This window comes from Falco biarmicus, chromosome 7, assembly GCF_023638135.1.
Source record: "Falco biarmicus isolate bFalBia1 chromosome 7, bFalBia1.pri, whole genome shotgun sequence".
In the NCBI taxonomy this organism is placed as follows: domain Eukaryota; kingdom Metazoa; phylum Chordata; class Aves; order Falconiformes; family Falconidae; genus Falco; species Falco biarmicus.
The window spans coordinates 72,915,469-72,935,480 of record NC_079294.1 but is presented as its reverse complement, the minus strand read 5'-3'; the positions used below and the strand labels follow the sequence as shown (position 1 = coordinate 72,935,480).

Genomic DNA, 20,012 nt, shown 5'->3' with positions numbered 1-20,012 from the left:
TGCAAAGAATCTAACTCACTAACAAACACCCTTTTATTTCTTCCCCTCATTTACCTTTTTCCTTCTCTTCTGCTTCTCCTGTGCTTCTGAACTTGTGAGCAGGCATCATCAGATCGCCGAGGGGAGTGGGAGATCCAGCCAAGCCGGCAGACGAATACCTCATACCTGACATCTCATTTGGCTGCAGATCGGCATGGAGGATCAGTACAGGTACCTCTTCCTCCTAATGTGTACAGCCTTGATGCAAGAATTTGTGTTAAATTCCCTGAATTCTCCTTAAATTGCAGTAACATCATGGTCAGGAGAGCAATTTCACAAACTGTTTTGGTCCTGTCCAAAAAAACCCAAGCTATAGTTTTGTGGGACCAAAGCCATGATGGCCAGCATCATTGCTGTTACTGTTTCAATGAAGCTTTTCCTCTGAGAGTTATTTTGAACTCAGGTTTGTCGAATTGAACACAGAAAGGAGTGTATATTAGCAGGTCTGGTCTATAAAGCACCCCTCTATCCGCATCCTGGGGGTGCTCCTAGTAAGAAACAGCTGAAATAGGGTTTGTTGCATATAAACCTCATTAATGTTAGGAGAACAGTTGATCTGTTCCAGTTCAGGCTTGATAGGTGAGGTTCTGGTTTAATTCCTCCTGTTTAATGGAAATCTAGGGGTGCCAGCCTGGAGAAATGCCCAGGGGGTGGCTGGTGCAAGCTGGCTGGCTCTACAGCCGCTTCTCCCTGCAGGTGGAGGGCAGACAGGCTGAACTGTCGCTGTGGTTGCAGGGCCTGGTGACCCTGTTCTCTTGCCCCCCAGTGAATTTGTATTTTAGTTTTGGATCCAGTGGCAGACCAACAGCAGTGTAAGGGCATGGTGGCTGCAAGTTGGATCTCTGAATGATTGTCCTGTGGAAGGTGGGTGAACAAAGGATGTGTGACAGTGCCAGGCAGCATTAAAGGTGGCACTACAGCTAAGTTTTTAAATTCCTGAAAAGATGGCTTCTGTTTATGAAACCGTACCTGCCTTTGGTTGTCAGTCAGGCTCACTAAGGGAGTTCCTTGCACTACTGCCAGAGCAAGATGGCTGCATGTGCTGGAGAGAAGATGCAAGAGTCACTCAAGCAAGCAAACAAGAACTGTTTAATATTGCTGGCAAGGTGAGCCCTTTGGCAGAGGTTTGCCTGTGAGAGCTGGCACTAGTGTCAGACACAACACTTTGAAAATTGGCTCTGGTGAAATGGGAATTAGTGCCTGAAGTGGGACAGAGCTGAGCTGAGGAGATGGGTAGTGCAGGATGTCCCAAAGTGAAATGCAGGTTAAGTTGAAATTTTTACTTATTCCTGATATTTGGTTGGATTCAATGATTTTTTTGGCTTGATTAGCCATTCCTTTTTTCATGTAAAGATATTTTATTGAGTAGCAGAGAAACTGAAAGATAAGGAGAAACTAATGTATGTATAGCTCTGATGTCAGCCATGAGCAGACAGTAAACTGGAAAACTGTTCAAGGTCAAGTTGGATGGGGCTCTGAGCAACCTGATCTAGTGGAAGGTGTCCCTGCCCATGGCAAGGGGGTTGGACTAGATGATCTGTGAAGGTCCTTTCCATCTCAAACCATTCTGTGATTTTATGAATTCAGCACTCGGTAAGTGCAGAGGGGAATAGTTTCCTTGTGAAAACCCAGCGTGAGCTGAGTCTCCCCACAAGTAGTGCTCTGCCAGGGTAGCTACAGCAATAATGCAGTCCTAGTCTGAATTTGACTGAGAGGGTCGCCTACCTGAGCAGTTTGCAAGCCTATATGTGCCACTGTAAGCATTAGAATTCTGCTTATCTGCAGCCAAGAACAGAAAATCTTCTGCTGTGCGTGGCTGCTGGGTTGCAGATGCTTAAATTGTTTCTCAACAGATCACCCAGCTCATGATGAACCCTTGGGAGGTCAGTAGCTTCAAATGTCCATTTCCTTTAAGGCAACAGTTGAATTTGCCACATCAAAATGAAGTGGTGGCACATAAAAAGAGAGGAGGAAAATCAAAGCCTTTTGTAAAATGAAATTTAACAATCAGCTAAAGGAAGTGTGGGAAGACCACTGGGAATAGCACAATTAAGTGCTAGCATTTTGCAAAGTTGTGTGGGAAGTGTAGAGGTCTGGAGAACCCAGGTGAGCCCACAGTGTGATGAATCTGGGAAGGGGGGTGAGAAGAGAACCCAAGGTCACTTGAGGAGTGAAAACCACATGAGCTGAGTCCTGACATGTCTTGGAAGACACTGCCCGTGGGACTTGATCTGCAGAAACAGCAGTTGCTGGTAGAATTTAAGTATTTGAAACGAACATGGAGAGGTACATTTAATAGTGAAGAGGCATCTGCTTCAGTGGAGTGGCTTCCTTCTCTTAATCTCTGGTGGTTAAGTCATCCAGAGCCACCAGGAATACTGGGTAGCACCCTGACGCACACCCACACCCCCCACACCCCAAAAGGGAGGTACCTCCTTTTACCTTGCAGAAGGGCAAAGAGGTGGAGCAGGAGGGGAACCATGCATCGTTATAGCTCGGGACCCAGAAGCAGCTCCAGGTGTTCATAGCAGTGCAAAGGAGCCTGTTCTGACTACCAGATGGAGTGCAGAGGGGCTGGCCAAACTTCAGTCCCATAGCAGCTTCTTCGGTGGCTGTTGTGGCAACAGGGCAATGATGAATTATCCGGAAAATTATGTGCTCTGCTGGTAAATGTAGAGCTGCTGGCATCTGGGGGTCTGCATGGTCATCCCTATAATGAAAATGCTGAAGTAAGGTGTAACGTCTGCTGTGAAACAAAAAGATAGGAGACCGTATCAACTGCTTTTGGGTGAAGACATAATTCCAGAAACTGGCTGTGTAAGGAGTGAGACTCTGGAAGCTCTGGAGTCACTTCTTCCCATGGTATTGGCAGGCAAGAGGACTGAGTCGCTCACCTGTGAAACTGTCAGGAGAAAACAATCAACGTAGTACAGTTTGTATATAGGGCTGCCAGTTAGCCTTCACACTAGTGGTTGTGCCTCCCAAAGTGGCGTAGCCTTCCAAAGACAAGAAGACCTGTGCTGGACACAGGAGCATGAATTAGTGAACACAGACACAGTCCCCTGCCTGCTTTTCTGCTTGGGATGAACTAGGCTGGTCTCCCCAAACCAGGCAAGTGATTCAAAGGCATCCAAAGAATCTGACAGCCTGCTAAGAGGGTGCAAAAAGACAGGAGCAAATGGTAGTTATTCTGCAGATTTCCCATTCCCACAGCATCCCATGGTCCAGGAGGATGGAGACACATCACGTCCAGGGGGGCCTCGTTAACAGGATATTCTGTTCCTTTGCCTTTCAGGTGGTTAGCTCGACCAACGGGGAGCTCAATGTGGATGATCCAACGGGGGCACACTCCAACGCGCCAATAACAGCGCAGGCAGAGGTGGAGGTGGTGGAGGAAGCTAAGTACGTTTGCTTTACAAACAGGCTTTCCACTGATGTGGTCATTAATCCTCCTCCTGGGAAATGAGTGGGGATGTTTACCTGTGGTGAAGTACTCAATGCTTGTGTCCCATGCCCTTTTCCTTGCATATTGCTGCTTTTATGCATGGTGCCTTCAGTGCTGCTGCTGCTTCTTCTTTACACTTGTCATGGCTGGAGAGCGTAGCTCTTACTCAGAGCATGTATTGCAAGATAGACAGTAGCACAAATACCAAATACTGTGAATTGATTTCAGGAATCCCGGTGAATGTCCCCTGCTCCAAAAGGAGAACGCAGTGTACTCTCATGCTGAGAGTGTAGGAGTAGCTTGAGCACAGCTCAGTGAAGAGATTCTTGGTCTAAAAGTTAATGCTTTATTTCTGGCTGCAAGAAGTGGATGCCAGATATCCAGAACGGTCCTAAAGTTACTCTCGCAGGGATGGGTAGTTCTTTCTTGGTCCAGCCCAATGGAAGCCGAGTGAGAGAAACCAGAAGCAGCCCTCCTGCTTGTGGGGAAGAGTGTGCTCCCTCTGAGCTGGTGTCTCCTCTGTAGCTTGTGGTCAAGAGTGAGAACTGATGTACAAAGTTGCTGCTTTGGCTATTTTGGCCTCCTTTGCACATATGCTGCATCTGGCACCATCATGTCACTTTTTGCATGATCCTTGACATGGGACCTTCTCACTGCCTCTGAACGAGACCAGAACCCTAGCAGGTCACAGTGTAATCCTGACACTTCCCATGCAAAGGGTAAATAGTCCTGGGGCCACCTTTGAACTAGTCAGTGCTGTGACATTGCTGTGACAGCTGCTTGGTTATAATTTGACTGGATGACACTGGTGTTGCTTGTCCCACGTTGTTTGTCTCAGCTTTTGTGGGAACTTCTCTTAGGAATGGCTTCTGGGAGGGTAAAGAGGGAAACCAGCAGGCGTGAGAAAGGGAGTGCTGATGGAAAAGGTCCCTAGGTATGCGTCAGTCTGAAGCCAGTGCTGGTTGTCCTGAAGGTCTTCTCCTGTCCGTTCCTCTGTCCCTCGGGAAGCACTTGTGTGTAATCTTGCTCACTGGTAGCTGGCCTGGGCATGGTCCTGCCAGCCTCATGCCCAAGCAACAGATACACTTTCTCCACCCAGCCAAAGGAGCGAGCCTTGGGTTTGGTACGGGCTCCTCGTGAAGTACAGCAGAATGGGGGAAATCTTGAGGTGCAACCTGCGGATTGGGTGACATTCCTCTTAGCTATGGGTAGCGTGGCCTGCAGCAGCCACCAGTTTGGAATCACAGGCTTTGTCTTGGTCAGACTGAAGTGGGTCCCCCCCAGGCATGCATCTTGGGGTTGCTCCTAGGGTGGGGCAGATTGCCACTCTTAACAGTTCTTGATACAGCAACCCAATGCAAGGAAGAGCCAGCTTTTAAGATAGGACCGCCTTCAGCTTGTCTATCCGCAGCACTTTGTTCAGTGCGGCCAGGGTCCAGGCCCCACACCTGTGCACAGGGGAGATGTCACAACAGGTTAAAAGGAGCATGCAAGAGCTGTGCTGCCCAAGCTGTGTCTTGCAGCACGTGGAACTGTTGTGTCTCTCTCCAGCCCTTGTTTGTATGGTCCCAAATTGGTTTTTGAGGTGCTGGGAAGTAGAGCGTAAGCTGCTTTGCACTGGCAGGTGTGGAGTCTCTTGTAATTCACAAGTGTAGTCTGCTTCATTCCTCTTGCCACAGGGAGGGCTGGCTTCATTCTTTCCTGGCATCTGTGATCATAAATCCCCTCAGTTATATGAGGAGGGCAAAGGACTTTCAGATTCTGCTTTTGCAGTAAAGTGGGCCAAAAAGAGCTAGAAGAAACTGGAACTGGAGCTCTGTGTTTTGAGACAAGGTGCAGTAGTGGAAAGGTCTTTCCCTGGCACTCCTGGCAGGCAGAGGAGCTGTGCAAATGCTTCTGCTGGAAATAAGCTCCCAATCCCAGCCATGGGTTTCACTGAAGGGCAGGTCCCAGGTGTAGATCCATGATCTGGCCCTTCTGCTGCTGGAGCTACAGGGAACAAGAGCAGATTCCTCTCCTGATGACCCAGAGTCCCTTTCTGATCCCAGCCCCAAATAAAGAACTTTGTGTGGCTGGTGCCTTTGTGGAAAACAGGCAGTGTTTGTTGGAGGCCTCAAGACCCTGGAAAACGTGACAGTTCTCAGCAGCACCATGGCAAGGGCAGAGGTGGTATGAGGGCTGGGGTGGGTGGTGGGCAGGCATGGTGTGTGTCTGCCAGTCTGCACTGCATGTTTGCATGGCTGCAGTGACATGCTTTCATCCCACCTCTGTGAACTAATTGCTCTTTCTTCCTCTCTGTGTTTTTTCTCTACACTCTCTGTAGCTGCCTGAAAATGCTCAACTTGTGGTGAGTCCCTCTCTCCAGTCCACATGCAAGGGGGAGCGGACCAGACTAGACTGGGGTTGGCAAAACCAAACCAACCAAACCCTAAAAAGGCATAAAGTCAAAGCCAACCCAGAGCTGTTTTGATTCTAGGACAATGCTGAGGACCACATGCAGTAACGGGGAGGGTGTGGGCAATGTCTGAGTGGCCACATTAGGCCAAGCAATTCGGCTGATCTCGGAACTGATAGATGCAAAAGACAGATTTTAATCCTTTTCTGTTTGCCTTAACATCTCCCCCAAAATGTTATGTCCATGAGCAGATGATGTCTAATGGAGTTGGGCAGAGTCGGGACCAGGCTTGCCGAGCATCTTGCAGGAGTTCCTCACACAGACGATTACAAAGGGAAAAGCCTGTGCTGGGTATCGAGGGGAGGGGGCCAGTGCTTCTTCAAAGAGTTTCCTCTGACGAGGCACAGGCCAGGGCCTGTATTGTTCGAGAGGATGGAAAGACGTGGCCACGGAGTCCTCGTTAGTGACGCAGCCCCAGCTAGAGCCCCCACTTGCGGAGGGCGGGTGGCAGACGGCTCCTTTCCAAAAACCCTGCAGCTGCCAGCTGAGGGTGCAGATGAATGGGCTTCTCCAGGAAAGAAGGTGCAGAGAGGTTGGGATTAGCATTAGTCCAAGTCCAGCTCAGGCATATATATGGTTTTATCAGGGTTTTGAAGCTGCAGCTGTAGTATCCGTCTCAAGGTATCCCCTGGAAGTGTTCCTCTCCCTCCATACCCCTTGGGGAAGCCACGGACCCAGTAAGGGGAGGACCAAATGGAGACTCGGGTGAGGAGCTTGTAGGTCCCAGGGAGAGCTGATGGGTGGGAATGGCTACAGAGCAAGGTGACAGAGCCCGTGTGCGGTGAAGAATTTCCCTGTTGGATGGGAGGCTGACCGCCTCTGCCCTGCTCTCCATAGGCATTGCCTCCAATACCTCTGGCATCTCTGGCTTCTCTGTATGTCATAGTCTGGGGCTGTTCTCTTGGGCATTGTCTGCATGCAGAGACATCATGTTCTGTAATTGTCAGCCTGCCTTATTCTTTTATTTTGGTGTTTTGCCTCTGCCTGTCTGAACTGCCAGGACTTCCTTTCCTGAACCCTTCCCTGGACCTCTGAGTAACAGCCTAAAAGACAGTCACAAGGAAAAACAGCCAGAAGTCAGTCAGCTCCCTTCGTTTTGTGCCCCAGGAAATGAGTGCTGCTCAGCCCTCTTCTTCCCTTACCCGCTGCATGCAAAATCATAAGTCATGCGTTTTCCATCCTCTCTCCCCGTAACATCCTCCCCTTTACTCACCATTGCCAAAGTCATGAAGGAAGGTGGCTGCTGTGGGAGAAAAAGACTGACAGATTGAAGCAGGAGAGGGTGGTAGATGGCCCGGGACAATAAAGTGCAAGACCAGTCCGCGCAGGAGCCTGGGTTGGGTGGTGCTTCAGACTGCACGCTGCACATGTCAGGCGAGGTGGGTAGCGATGGAGTTGTCACAGGTCGCTCTAAGCCCGTGTTCCTGCAGGGACAAGTGCTTTTCGTTTTTCCTCATCTTGCCTCCAGATGGAGCCTGTTTAGGAACAAACTCTGAATGCTAAATTTCCCCTGGCCCTTCGTCCGTGCAGGCCAGAGGAATGTGTAGGGGGAGGTGGCCCTCCTCTTGCTGTGGCTGTTTGAGCTCTCCATGTTGTAGGGGGTTTTGGTCTCCCCAGCAGAAGATCTGTGCTGGCAGACTTGGCTCATGGAGGGATGGTGGCCACTTTTGCATCCCATAGTAAGGCTTGTGCATCCAGGGGCAAGCACCTTCTGGGGTGCAAGTAAGAATGAATCAGTTCCTGCAGCTCTAGAGGACAGAAGCGTAATGCCAACGTTTCAGACCAATGAAGGACCCAATGGAAAATAATTTGGAGAATTTGTTACAGTGTTTTTGCATGTTTTTAGTCTGGCTGTCGGTAAAAGATGCTTGTAGGAAAAAATGGTCTTTGCATATTCACATCTGCTCTTGCTGCTTAGCAAGGCATCCTTTCCACCAGCCTGAAAAAGCAGTCTTTCAGCATCACCCAGGCTTCTCTGGAGATGGCTGTAATGGCAGAAAGACAGGTAGCTCAGGAGCAGAACTTGCACAGAACAAACACCTTTCTTCTGTGCAGAGGATTCCTGACAGCGGGTTGAGGATAGAAAGGTAGATACGCCTTCAATGCCACTAATTCTGTAGGAAGCCAGCAGGACTAGAAAACCTGGCTTTCAGTGTATCCCACAAGTGAAACCACCACTCTTCACAGTTCAGTTGCGATGGGTGTTTTTTCTCCCCACCTCAGCCTCCACTCTCCATCCTTCTTGCTTCCCCTAATCCCTGAGCGCTGTGCACCTCCCTTGCGTCGGATGGGGGAAGAAGCAGGGGTTCCGCATATTGGCACTGAATGATTTATCCAAGGTGGAAGCTCTGATTATCATGAAAGGTTCAGTAAAGAAACCTGGTTCCTGGGCCAAGATCTCTTTGGAACTTTTCTTTTTAGTGAATGGTGGTGAAAACCATGTGTCTCGTAGCTGGGAAGAGCAGCCAGGGCTTGCTGTCCCAGTCCGCTTCCTCTGGGGGTTTGGACAGAGGGAGCAGAGCAACTGGATCCTTGTTTTGCTGCTTTCCCAGATAGCTCCTTGTGTTCCTGCCCAACGGGAGTGAGACAGCCCAGTGCTCGGGGCTGCGTCCCACTGTCTCCTGCCGCCTTTGGGCAGTGGGACCCCACTGCGTGCGGCTGACTTGCTTTTGCTGGTCTGCCAGTCCGGGCTGGGGGCGTCAACTATCCACCAGCATCTGCCGACCTTGCTGACCATCCTGAGGGACAGCAGGTCTGTCTGGGCCTCCGGCCGGGCGTGCAGAGATGCTGTTGCATGCAGCTGAGCAGAGGGAAGCCCAGGTGGTGGGGGACCTTCCCAGGGTGCCGGGTGCAGGCTAACTTGTCTTGTCCTTTGTGCCCCAGGTGCTGCTGCTTCTTTAAGAGGAAACGGAAGAAGACAGCTCAGCGTCATAAGTGACCGGTGCCTCCTGGGCCTTGCAGGAACCATCGCACCTGCAGCTCCTGCCCTGTCTCACTGGAAGGGGCTTCTCTTTAGGGGGGATGAGGAGGCATAGGAGGAAGAGAGAAAAAAAAAAAGTGACATTTTAAACCAAAAAGAGAAGAAAACGTTCCAAAACAAACCACTCTGGAGTGGATGTGCTGAATGGTCTCCCTCGTTCACTCCAAGCCTGAAGCTCCTTTTGGGACCAGGACTGTGGCTGGCTCAGGTCTTGGTCGCCCTGGGAGGGGGGCTGGCTGGCTGACCCTTCTTCCCATTGTTTACGGTGAAGGCATTGTTCACGCAAACCTGAGGACTGTGCTTAGTTCCTGCTCACTTTCCTCCCCTCCCTCTCCTGCACACTCTGCTCTTCCATCCTCCTCCCTCCTTAATTAAGCAAAGAAATACCATAGGCTTGATTGGCTGTCCAGAGGGCAGGAGGATGTGGTGTGGGCAGGAGAGTTGCATGGGAGAAGGGCCTGACTGCTGTGGCAGTAAGAGACAGGTTCCCTTTTCGGCTCCTTGGGAACAGTTACACTGTAATGCGCAAGCTGTGAGAAATTTGCAATCTACTGTTCCAGTTAGGGTTTTTTTCCGGCTCCCTTGACACCTCCCTCCTCTGACAGTAACAGAGCAATGTGGATTGTTTTAAAGAAGCTGACGTCGTTGCACTTTTTATTATTTTTAGCATTTACAGATGCACATTGTATCTGTGGATCTCTGCATGGCCACACGGTGCCAGTGCAGACAGACATTCAGCTGGGAAGATGGTGGGGTGCACAGAATGCCCTCGAGTGGGGATGTCAATGACATCCGCATGACCCTCGTGCCAGTCTGGGGTTCCTGACACCTGCCTGGGGCCATGCGCTGAGGAAAGCATACTTGAATTTTCAATCACCCTTTCTAGCTGCCAGTGACTGTCCCTACCATGGTTTCCTACACCGTGCCTGACCCAACGGACCAGGAGATGTAAGGCCATAACCTGGCGTTGGCAGGAGGGAGCAGCATCAGCTTTGCTGGGCTGGAGGAGTTTGTGCTGGCTTAAGAGGTAGAACTGGATTAAGCTAACTGGTAGGCAGCCATTTCCCAAAGCGTAGGTGTTTCTCGGTGTGGGCAACTGGGCAGCCTTCTGAAGTCCCTCCAGTAGGGTGGTTGTGAGCAGGTACCTTCTGCAAGAAAACATTAGCAGGAGCAAAGGTTCCCCAGCAGAGGAGAGGATACTTCACTGCCTTAACACTGATTTCATCTCCAGATGGTCAGATAGGTTTGACTGGAATAGCCTTCACATTCTCTCTGCGAGTGTGTGCCTGGAGCATGTGAGACACCATCCTGCCCCACGGGAGAAGCCACAGTTCTCATGCACCGCTTTTGAGCCAAACCTATAGCTAGCAAAGGCCTTGGGGTGCCTAACACATGCGTAAGAAGAAATCTTGCATCTTGCTGCAGCATTTCCAAACTGTGAGGAGGCTGGGGCTGCCCAGGTGTTACTGTAGACGTGGCAGGGCTGTGGGACAGCTTGAGCAGCTTTTGGGGAGGTTGTGAACAGGTTCCTTGTACTTTGTCTTTCCACGTCTGACACCTGACCAGGCTGGGACCGTTCATTTGAGGGACTTTGCTTGTCATAAACATGGGCCTGGCTCACCCCAAAAATCCCAGAGAGCGTGAAGGGAGGAAAGGGAGAGACTAGATCTCATTATCTTTGATGTTTTTTTTAATGATGATCTGCGTAGCTTGGAGTTTGTGGAGCAGCAGTCCTGGGGTGTTTGGTTCCCCTGGCTGCACAGAAGCGGACTTAGAGGGCAGGAAATCATCCTGGGCAGGGAGCTTCTGGGCTTGCTCTTGTGCATCCCAAAAGCAGGCAGACGCTGGTGCAGTGCCAGGGCAGAAAAGCCCCGCTTCCTTGCTGGGATCCCCATAGGGTGTCTCCACCACCATCCACTGCATTCTCTCCATGCCTTATCCTGACAAGCACCACTAGGAGACGCGTGTACCCCCCTTCTCGTGCGGCCAGGTGCTTTCCTCGAGCCATACTGTGGGCTGGGGCAGGAAGGGGGTGGCTCACTTCCCACAGCACATGCTGAGGCACTTGGCCCACGCATCCCCTCCTGTCAGAGGGAGGACAGGGACTGTGGCCACGTTCTGCCCTTCTTTTTCTGAACTCCGCTGCTGCCAGAAGGCCGGTGTCTCTGGCACAGGCATTGCCCTCTCTGTTGTAGGAAACCATGGTTTGGCATCTTGGGAGGGGGGGAAAGGGGCACAGGTGCTCCCTGGGGAGCAGTCCTGCCTGCTGCAGATGAAGTCATGCCCTGAGACACTTCTGTTGCTGCCCTCCCAAGCCCCACTAAGTGCCTGTCACCAGAACTCGATTCCTTCTGCATCTCCTGCCATGTTTGGTCATTCCTCGCTGTCTCCGGTCAAGGAGCAGCTTGTAGTTGCAGCATATGTAAGTGTTTGCAGGGTGAGGGAGGGCAGGGGTGGGAAAGGGGCCATCTCAACAGTTTTTGTTCTTAAATGGGGGGGGTGTTTGTTTGGGTTTTTTTATTTTTATTTTTAAAGTGAATGTATTTGATTGTTTAGAAACTTTCCTGACCTTGTTTTTAAGTGGGTTGGTTTGAAAGCTATTTCACGGTGACCCACTACCGCTTCTCTCTGGAGATATGATGTTCTTTTAATCCTACAATGATGTGTTTGTAGGGGAGGACTGTCCCCCCACGGCATGCTGGTAATGCTCACTTGTACCAAGCCCTCTTGCACTATAATCGTATGTTGGACTCTTCAAAAGGGCAAAGATGTGGGGTGGCATTTTTAAAAAAAAAAAAAAAAAAAAGAAAATAAAGCAGGTTAACAGCAAGTCCTGTGCTTGAGGAAACTGCTGTCCCCAGGGAGCCTGGAGGTGACTAGGAGACGCAAGGCAGACTGAGCCAGCCATGCTGTGGTAGGAAGCAGGGCATTAAGCCTACCTGGGCAAACTCTCCTCTCCTCACCAGAAGTTGTTAGCAGCTGGGAGACCCCAGGGGTGCCAGGGGAGGGCTCTCAGGCCTGCACATCAGGGGGCACCCAGTGCTGTACTGGCCTCCGCGATGTAGCTGTCCCATGGTGTGGCCCACCAACGTTGCGATGCAGTCTTCTGAGGTATCAAGTGAGATGATTATTTTTTTTCAATAAAACATTGCACTGCATTGTTCTCCATGAATAGATGTATTTATTACCTCTTCCTGACAACATTGTTTCTGTTTTCTTTTCCTTTGCTTCTGTTGGGCACTCTTGGTAGCCCTCCTCTCCAGTGATAAGCCCTGAGCCTTTGAGGGGACAGTGCGCAGTGTGGGAACTTACGGGACTTTCTCCATACTTTGTGCTTTACAACCACTGGCAGTTTGGCTCCACAGAGCTTGGCCAAGGCGTGGTGACACAGATTTCTCTGCTCCTTGTGCCTGCGTGTTCCCGCTTCCAGCATCCTGGGCAGGAGAATGGCTAAACCATTGATCCACTTGGAATGCAAAGATTTGAACTGCCCCAAAACGTGCTGTCATGTGGTCCCTGTGTCTCTGGAACAGCACTGACAACTGCTGTCGTAGGCATCAACTGTGCCTTCCCTAGGTGGAAAGGCACCGGGTACACCTGTGTGCTGGCCAGGGCACAGAGGGGCTTGGCCCAAGTTGCCACCAGCTGAGTTCCACCCCCCACCCCACCCACCCCCCCCCCCCGCCCCCAGCCCCGGCACACACTGTGCTGGCAGCTGTGCCTGCAGGGGAGGGTGGCAACAACACAAGCCCAGCCACTGCTGCCTCCCTCTGCACCTCTGGTCACTTAGCCAGGATCTTGCACAGAAAGAAGCACCGTGCCCCCTCCATGGAATCAGCCACCAGTGTGCAAATGGCTGCTGCTTATTTAGTCTCTGTACAGAGGAAATCATTAAAGGAGATGCCACCTATCAACCAAACATAGCGTCTTTTCAAAGTGTTTTTCCCTGTATCTAGACAGCAAAACACCTGCAGCGTGACTCCTGCTCTTAGAAACTGCTTCACACTGGGATTTTGTTGGAATGCTTCTTCTCCTTCCGTTTCCCAGCCTTAAGGTAGTATTTTTAGTGTGAGCTTTTATTTCCCGTTCCTAAAAATTTGTCTTGGGACACTTGTGCTCTGAGAAGACAAACTTTCCCTGGCCCTTGGAAACACATCTCCACCGGGCAGTTCCTTTAGAGGTTTGTATGCTTGGTGGTTAATGCTGAACAAGAGCTACTTGAGTAGACGTTAAAATAAAAAAAAGGCAATTCCCATGTATTCAACTCCAGTGTTTGTGAACAACCATGCTAAGCTAGACATGGGCACCTGCCTTAGTGCAAACACTCCTGTGCGCTTTCAGCTTGGCCACATCTGGTATTTACAAGACATTCGGGCCGCGGTGAAGGCCGCTCTCCCCTCTCGTTCCTTTCTTCAACTCCATCACAAGCCTCGCCCCAGGGCAGGGGGCAGGCCCGGCAGGGGCACCCCCGGGCAGGCCTCCGTCGCTGCAGCCGGGGGTGCACGGAGGGCAAGGCCGCGTCCCCCCGCTGACGAGCGCGGAGCGGCGAAGGCCGCTGGGGACGCGGAGCTGCCATTTTCTCTGTCCGGTCAATGCCAACGGCACACAATGCCCCGCGCCGCCGCGCGCCCCCTCAGTGCCCTCCCGCCCCGGCCAGGCCTCCGGCTGCGCCCATTGGCCGGCACCACACCCGCAGCCCCGCCCTTCGGCCTCCTCCCTCCGCCCCGCCTCCTCTTCCGCGCTGACCAATCAAGCGCCTCGCTCCCTTCCTGAGCAAAGGGCAACGTGGCAGGCGTCCGGCGGCTCCCTCCGGCACCGCCCCCGCCCGGCCGGAAGGTGCCTTTCCACCCCCACCCCCACCCACCCACCCCACCCCCCCCCCCGTCCCAGCAGCCGTTGGTCGCGCCCGGGCAGCTGTAGCGGGCGGGCGGGGAGCGCGGCGCGGCGCGTACCACTGCGCGGCGGGAGCGGGGGGGCGCGGGGGGCGCGGCCGGATGCAGGCGGCGCGGCGGGCGCTGTGGCCGGGCTGCGAGCGGCGGAGGATGAAGGTGCTGGTGGCGGCGGCGGCGCTGGGCGCTGCCCTCCTGCTCCTGCTGCCCGCCGCCTCCAGGGCCGACGAGCGCAAGAAGGGACCCAAGGTCACCGCCAAGGTCGGGGTGGGGCCCGGCGGCGGCCTGGGGGGAGGGGCGGCCGAGGTGGGGGGAGGCCTGAGGCTGGGAGGCCGGGCCTGGCTGGACTCGGGGGGTTAGGCTCGGGGGGCTGGCCCGGGGGGGGCCGGCCGGTCCCGCTGCTGCCCCCCAACCGCCCCCCGCCCCCCCCAAGGTGTTCTTCGACCTGCGGATCGGCGAGGAGGACGTGGGCCGCGTCGTCATCGGGCTCTTCGGCAAGACGGTGCCCAAGACGGTGGAGAACTTTGTGGCCTTGGCCACCGGGGAGGTGAGGGGCCAGCGGGTGCCTGGGCGGGCCTCAGCCGGCCCCCGGCGGGTCCTGCCTGGCGCCCCGCGGGTCCTGCCTGGCGCCGTGCGGCCGAGCCGGCGGAGGGAGCGCTGGCCCGGCCCTCGGCCTCACTCGGGTTCCCCCTCCCCGCCCCCAGAAAGGATTCGGCTTCAAGGGCAGCAAGTTCCACCGTGTGATCAAGGACTTCATGATCCAGGGAGGAGACTTCACCCGCGGAGACGGCACTGGAGGTACCGTGGCCTGCGGCAGCCCGGGGATCCAGCTGCTGTCTTGAAGCACGACAGTGGCCATGCTGCCAGCCCACAGCCTGGCTGCTCTGGGGACCAATGTGCAGCTGGGGCACGGTGCCGTGGTGGGAGCGGTGGGCCCACAGCTCGCAGAGACCTGGCCTCGAAGCAGAGCCTGGTGCTGGGGAGGGATGGGCCCAGTGAGGCTTGGCTAGCTAGTACCTGAGTGTTACCCACGTTACTGTGCCCTCTGCCCCAGGAGGACCTGCAGCTCCTCACTAAGAAAACTCCTCTGCAGCAGCTGGTGCCTCTGCCTCGGATTCTGGCTGCCAGGACGCATTTGGCCTAGTAGCAGCAGAGTTCGGACGCTTCCACCAGCACTTAGCAAACATTAGTAGAGTTGATGGTGTTAGCATTTGGGCTTATAAGCATTTGGGCAGGTCTGCTCTTGCACAGCCTCCTGCTCCAGTCTCTTGGGGGCATAATCTTCCCCTTGCCGAGCTCATGAGGTGCTTTTAGCTCCTTCTGGTACCAAGTAGCTCATGGTTCCCTGCAGTGTTGTTAGTCCCTTTTCTAGATTTGCTCATTCACCCCACCCGGCCTGTGGAGAGACCTGCCATCATCACACACACCCCCCAACATATTTCCAATGTAGCCTTTTTTTTGTCTCCCATTAGGAAAAAGTATCTATGGGGACCGCTTTCCTGATGAGAACTTCAAGCTGAAGCACTACGGCCCTGGCTGGGTGAGCATGGCCAATGCTGGCAAGGACACCAACGGTTCCCAGTTCTTCATCACTACAGTGAAGACACCATGGCTGGATGGCAAGCACGTGGTGTTTGGCAAAGTGCTGGAGGGCATGGTAAGGGTGTGATGGGGTGGTAGAGGGGTGATCAGTTCCCAGGGGGAGAGTAGGCCCAGGCAGTTGCTGTCTAGGCAAGCTGGCTGGGAGCAGAGCATTGCGGAGAATGGGCTGGGAGGTGTCTTCTGGAACAGGGAATGTGCTAAGCTGGCACTGCCTGTGCCCAGCATTTCCCCACTCCCACACCTCTGCTTTTCCCAGGATGTGGTAAGGAAGGTGGAGAACACTAAGACAGACAGCCGTGACAAGCCCCTGAAAGATGTTGCCATTGCTGACTGTGGCACCATCGAGGTGGAGAAGCCATTTGCCATTGCCAAAGAGTAATCCACCCTCCCGGCTCCGTGACACAGCATGGGGCCCTGCGCTCTGCAGGGGACCCAGCTGCGAAGGGCTGCGGGCCTGGGGCTGCCTTGCTCCCTTCTCCACGCATTTCCCTGTCGTCCTGGGGCAGGTGAGCAGCAGCAGAGCCGCTGTGCCCCATGTCCCTGCTGCCTGGCCTCCCCCTTCACCCTGCCGCCTTCCAGCCACCCAGCAGGCAGGATGGGATGCTGGCTCCTCTTCCCATCACTTTTGTAAGAAGCACATGCACCAATAAATGTGACCAATGTGTTTTTTAAAGAGTTGCCTCTCTTCTCCTCCTGGAGTGGTGCAGATCACTTAGCACCCTTCAGCACTCTGGCCCCCTTGCTTCACATTTCACCAAGCTGAGCAGCACAGTGCTTGGCCCTGAATTTGATTTGCAGAATTACAAAGTACAGGGATCTTTTGCCAGTCAAGCCCAAGTGATTTATTGCACCAAAGCCCAGATGCCAAGGGTCTTCCAGCACAGTTCAGCATGCAAAGGCAGGAACCCCAGAGCACCAGGGCTTTCCCAACAAAGGCACCTTGGATAGTGGTAGGTGAGCAACGCTGGTCTGGAGAGCAGCTGTGGGTCCCACCACAGCCCCTGGCTTTTCCTGCCCCATCGCAGCGTGGAGGTGTTATTTTTGCCACAGGGATCCTTCCTGCTGCCTGGCTGGCTGCTCACCGCTGCAGCCCTGGGTGCTGGGTGGGGACTTGCGAGCCCAGCAGGCTGGGGGCTCGGGGTGCTGCATGCCTGGGGGTACAGCTCAGAGGGATGTAGAGGCCCTGCAGCACCCCACTGAGGACGGTGTTGGGGAGCGGGTCTGTGAGGAAAGGGGGGAGCTGGAGCAGTTTTGTTTCCCTCCCAGGTCCCGTTAAAGGAAAAGCATGTTTTGGGGGCCCAACAGAGCTTTTTCCCTTGGAGGGTTTGGGGTCCTGCACCCATGGTCCCACTCCTTACCGGTGCCCAGTGGCTGCGTGTAGGGATCAGTGCAGAAGCTGACGACGGGCCGCTGGGAGGGCAGGTGGCCAGTGCTGCCACAGGAGAGGAGATGTCAGTGCCCAGCAAAGGGTCTTGCTTTCACCCTGGGTGGCCCAGCTGTGCACCGGCCCCCTGCCCATCTGTGTCTTGGGGTGCTTAACATGTGTGAGGGGGGTGATCCCAGCACCATGTGGGATGAGCAGGGTGTCAGTAGAGCCCGAGGGCACTGCCTGCTGCTCAGCTACTCACGGGAGGCTGCTGGCCTTGGGGTCCTGCTGGCAGTGCCGCACCTTCAGGAAGTCCAGCACGTCCTGGGGCAGCTCCTCATTGTGGTACAGGACACCCTGCCATGTACCCAGGGGGGTCAGCACCCCAAAAAAAGCCCCAAAAGCCACAGCTGGATGGCTCCTTACCCGGATGTAAAGCTCCAGGCCCTGCCGGCGCTGCTCCAGCACTTTGGGCATCCAGTTGGGGACATGGCGGGTAGGGAAGTCGGGGACCTTGCAGGTCTTCTTGATCTAGGGTAGAGCATGGGGGGACATGATGGCAACATGGACCATGGAGGATGAGGCTGGGCCTCTCGGCTCCGAGGAGCTGGTGTCCACTCCCCATGTCCCCCCATGGTGCCGGTGGTCTCACCCGCTTGTGCAGCGCCTGGAACTCACTGTAGCGCTTCACCACGGTGTGCCGCCGGCCATTGCAGAGCACCTCCACCCTGAACACCTGCACCATGCATCAGCCACTGCAGCCTCCATCCTCCCAAGGGAGGCAGGGGCCTCCAGCTCACATCCCCCACCTGGGGAGGGCATTTGGGGACCTCCCCCCCAGCACTGTCCCGGACAGGCAGTGACCCCCTGACCTCTAGGGTAGCTAGGGTCAAAACACACACACACCCCACACACCCCTGAGTGGGGCCACTCATACATGAAGCAGGCAGGGCCCATCATGACATGGAGCAAATGGGGACACCATGGGGCTGGCAGGGTCTACATACTATTCCCCCACCCCTCCCCCCAACACCACCCACCACCCCGGGTACAGGGACCCACCCCCCCCCTTTTTTTTAAGGGCAGAAGGCTCGACCCTGCTCATGGTAGGAACCCGGGGGAGTGGCGGGGACCTCCACCCACCAGGGACAAAGGGGCACCAACCCACACCCCACCCAGACCCCGAGGGTGGGAGCCCACTCAGGGACACCCTCCCCACCTCTCCGCCATCCCCCACCCCACCCACCGGCCCCCGGCAGATGGGGGAGTCTGTGGCCCCTGGCACCGGTGAGGACACACACCCTGGAGGCAGCCGGGATTGAGACACAGAGACAGGCACCACGCACCCCACACACACACTCACACACCCCGCCCCCACCACACACCCCCACCCCCCACACACCCTCACACACCCCCAACCCCCCCCCACACACTCACCCCCCCCACACACACACTCACACCCCCCAACCCCCCCCCCCACACACACACTCACACCCCCCCACACACACCCCACACACACCCCCCTACTTCCCCCCAGGGGCCAGAGGGCCCCTCGGGCAGGGGCCCAGGGCAGGCAGAGACCCCCCCGTTCCGCGGGACAAGCAGGGATGTTCCCCACCCCTGCTGGGGCCCCTGGGAGGAGGCAGGACCTCCAGCCCTTGGGGCACCTTGGGACCCACCCCTCACTCCACCCCAGCCCCCCCAGGGCAGATGGAGACACACACACACACCCCCCCATCCCTGCCCAGGGGCCACCTTTCCCCAGGGCAGACAGGGCACCCAGAGGCAGAGTGGGACCCACCAAACCCCTGGGACCAGAAGCACCTCCAAGGGCAGAGAAGATACACACACACCCTTTCCAGGGCAGAGGGTCGTCCCCCCGTCCCCCCCCCAACAGGGTCCTAAAGCAGTTGGGGGCCTCCAACCCCGGGCAGGTGGGGACTCCCCTGGGGACAGGCAGGGACCTCCAACCCCCTGGGAACACTGGGACGGATGGACACCGCCCCCCCCCCCCCCAGGGCAGGCAAGGATCGCCATCCCCCAGGCGAGGGGGGGCACCCTGGGCAGGCAGGAGCCCGGGGACAGAGGGGACCCGCGGGACAGGGCCACCCCCTCTGTCAAGAGCAGAGGGTGCCCCTGGCAGGGACCCAGGGCAGGCAGAGACGTCCACCCCCTGGGGGCATGTGGGGGGACCCCCCCGGGCACACTTGGGGACCTCCGGCCCCTGGGGCAGAAGGATGCACCCCTCCCCGCGGCAGGTGGGGTCCCTGGGAGAACTTGGGGACCTCCGAGACCCAGGGCAGGTGGGGGCATCCCGCGGCAGGCAGGGACCCCCCAACCACGGGGACCAGAGAGGAACCCCCTTCAAAGGGTCTGTGCCCCCCCTCCGGCAGGGACCTCCGCTCCCGGGGCATGTGGGGTCCCCCGGCGACAATCGGGGACCTGCAACCTCCGGGACAGAGCGACACATGCACACACACACACCCGCCATGCACCCTCCCCGGGCAGGCGGGGGGCACTCCCTATCCCACCCCGCCCCCCCCCCAGCCGCCCCTCACCGTGTGCGCCTTCTCGGGGCTGCGCGCCGCCGGCTGCGGCTCCGCGGCGGGGATGGAGACGGCGATCATGGCCCGCGGCTGCCGGGGGGCGCGGGGGGGCCGCCGGGCTTCGCGCCGCTGTAACCTCCCGCCGGCTGCGGCACCGGGGCAGCCACGGCCCCTGGCCACCCACGGGGGTGACACAGGGGACCCCGAAGCCAGCCCGCGGGCACCCCAAGGAAAGGTCCTGCAGCGCCCGGTACAGCCCGCTGGGGGCGGGGGGGGCCACAGCCCGGAGGTGCCGTAGGGATCCGGCGCTGCAGGGACAAGGGGAAAGGGAAGTGGGAAGTCAGCACGAGCTGCTTTTCCTTTTTTGACGGCAGCAGAAGGGGTGCCGGGTTTGATGACACCCAGCTCCCCGGGGGGACTCGAAGGCTCAAACCTTGGCCACAGGGGAAAAGGAGCACCACAGCCCGCCAAGGCCAGCTGCTGGCTCTTGGGGGGGCTGGTCCCCCCACAAACCCCACCGAGGGGGGCCACTGCACAGCCCCGCTGAGCTCAGATCCTAAAAACAGCTCGTGCTGAAAGCCAAGGCTTAATCAGGAGCCAGGACAGGTGGCCGGGACAGTGCCCAAGGTCACCCACGTCCCCGTCACAACACAGCAGGTGCCACTGCCCTCGCATCAGCGGGATGCGGCC

The 20,012-nt window shown here is 56.0% G+C and overlaps 3 protein-coding genes across 12 annotated transcripts in view; 2 read left to right on the top strand and 1 right to left on the bottom strand.

Annotated features, from left to right (window-relative positions):
• CSNK1G1 (casein kinase 1 gamma 1) overlaps positions 1 to 12,087 on the top strand; it is a 108,208-nt gene extending 96,121 nt beyond the window's left edge. For 6 of the 7 annotated variants that reach the window (XM_056344861.1, XM_056344858.1, XM_056344859.1 and 3 more), the window contains 4 exons: positions 103 to 210; positions 3,335 to 3,441; positions 5,808 to 5,831; positions 8,823 to 12,087. In XM_056344861.1, coding sequence (XP_056200836.1) covers positions 103 to 210; positions 3,335 to 3,441; positions 5,808 to 5,831; positions 8,823 to 8,877 — 294 coding nt within the window. In that variant the 3' untranslated portion in view covers positions 8,878 to 12,087. The remainder of the gene's footprint in view (positions 1 to 102; positions 211 to 3,334; positions 3,442 to 5,807; positions 5,832 to 8,822) is intronic. The other variant, XM_056344864.1, reaches the window with a different exon arrangement.
• A 1,708-nt stretch (positions 12,088 to 13,795) lies between these two features.
• PPIB (peptidylprolyl isomerase B) lies at positions 13,796 to 16,083 on the top strand. The gene is made up of 5 exons (XM_056344865.1): positions 13,796 to 14,069; positions 14,242 to 14,355; positions 14,513 to 14,606; positions 15,281 to 15,465; positions 15,667 to 16,083. The coding sequence occupies exons 1-5, from the start codon at positions 13,914 to 13,916 to the stop codon at positions 15,787 to 15,789; spliced, it is 672 nt and encodes a 223-aa protein (XP_056200840.1). The 5' UTR covers positions 13,796 to 13,913; the 3' UTR covers positions 15,790 to 16,083.
• A 127-nt stretch (positions 16,084 to 16,210) lies between these two features.
• Positions 16,211 to 20,001, bottom strand: SNX22 (sorting nexin 22). 4 transcript variants are annotated; one of them, XM_056344869.1, is made up of 6 exons: positions 19,335 to 20,001; positions 17,429 to 17,512; positions 17,203 to 17,307; positions 17,039 to 17,133; positions 16,769 to 16,842; positions 16,211 to 16,631 (listed from the first exon to the last, which is right to left on the bottom strand). In XM_056344869.1, exons 1-6 carry the CDS (start codon positions 19,401 to 19,403, stop codon positions 16,489 to 16,491), a joined length of 570 nt encoding a protein of 189 aa, XP_056200844.1. In that variant the 5' UTR covers positions 19,404 to 20,001; the 3' UTR covers positions 16,211 to 16,488. The 4 variants fall into 4 exon arrangements, with proteins under 4 accessions (XP_056200844.1, XP_056200845.1, XP_056200841.1 ...); XM_056344870.1 differs by having other exon boundaries at positions 17,039 to 17,307; positions 19,335 to 19,630; positions 19,756 to 19,900; XM_056344866.1 differs by having other exon boundaries at positions 16,211 to 16,561; positions 17,039 to 17,307; positions 19,335 to 19,914.
• Positions 20,002 to 20,012: the final 11 nt, after the last annotated feature.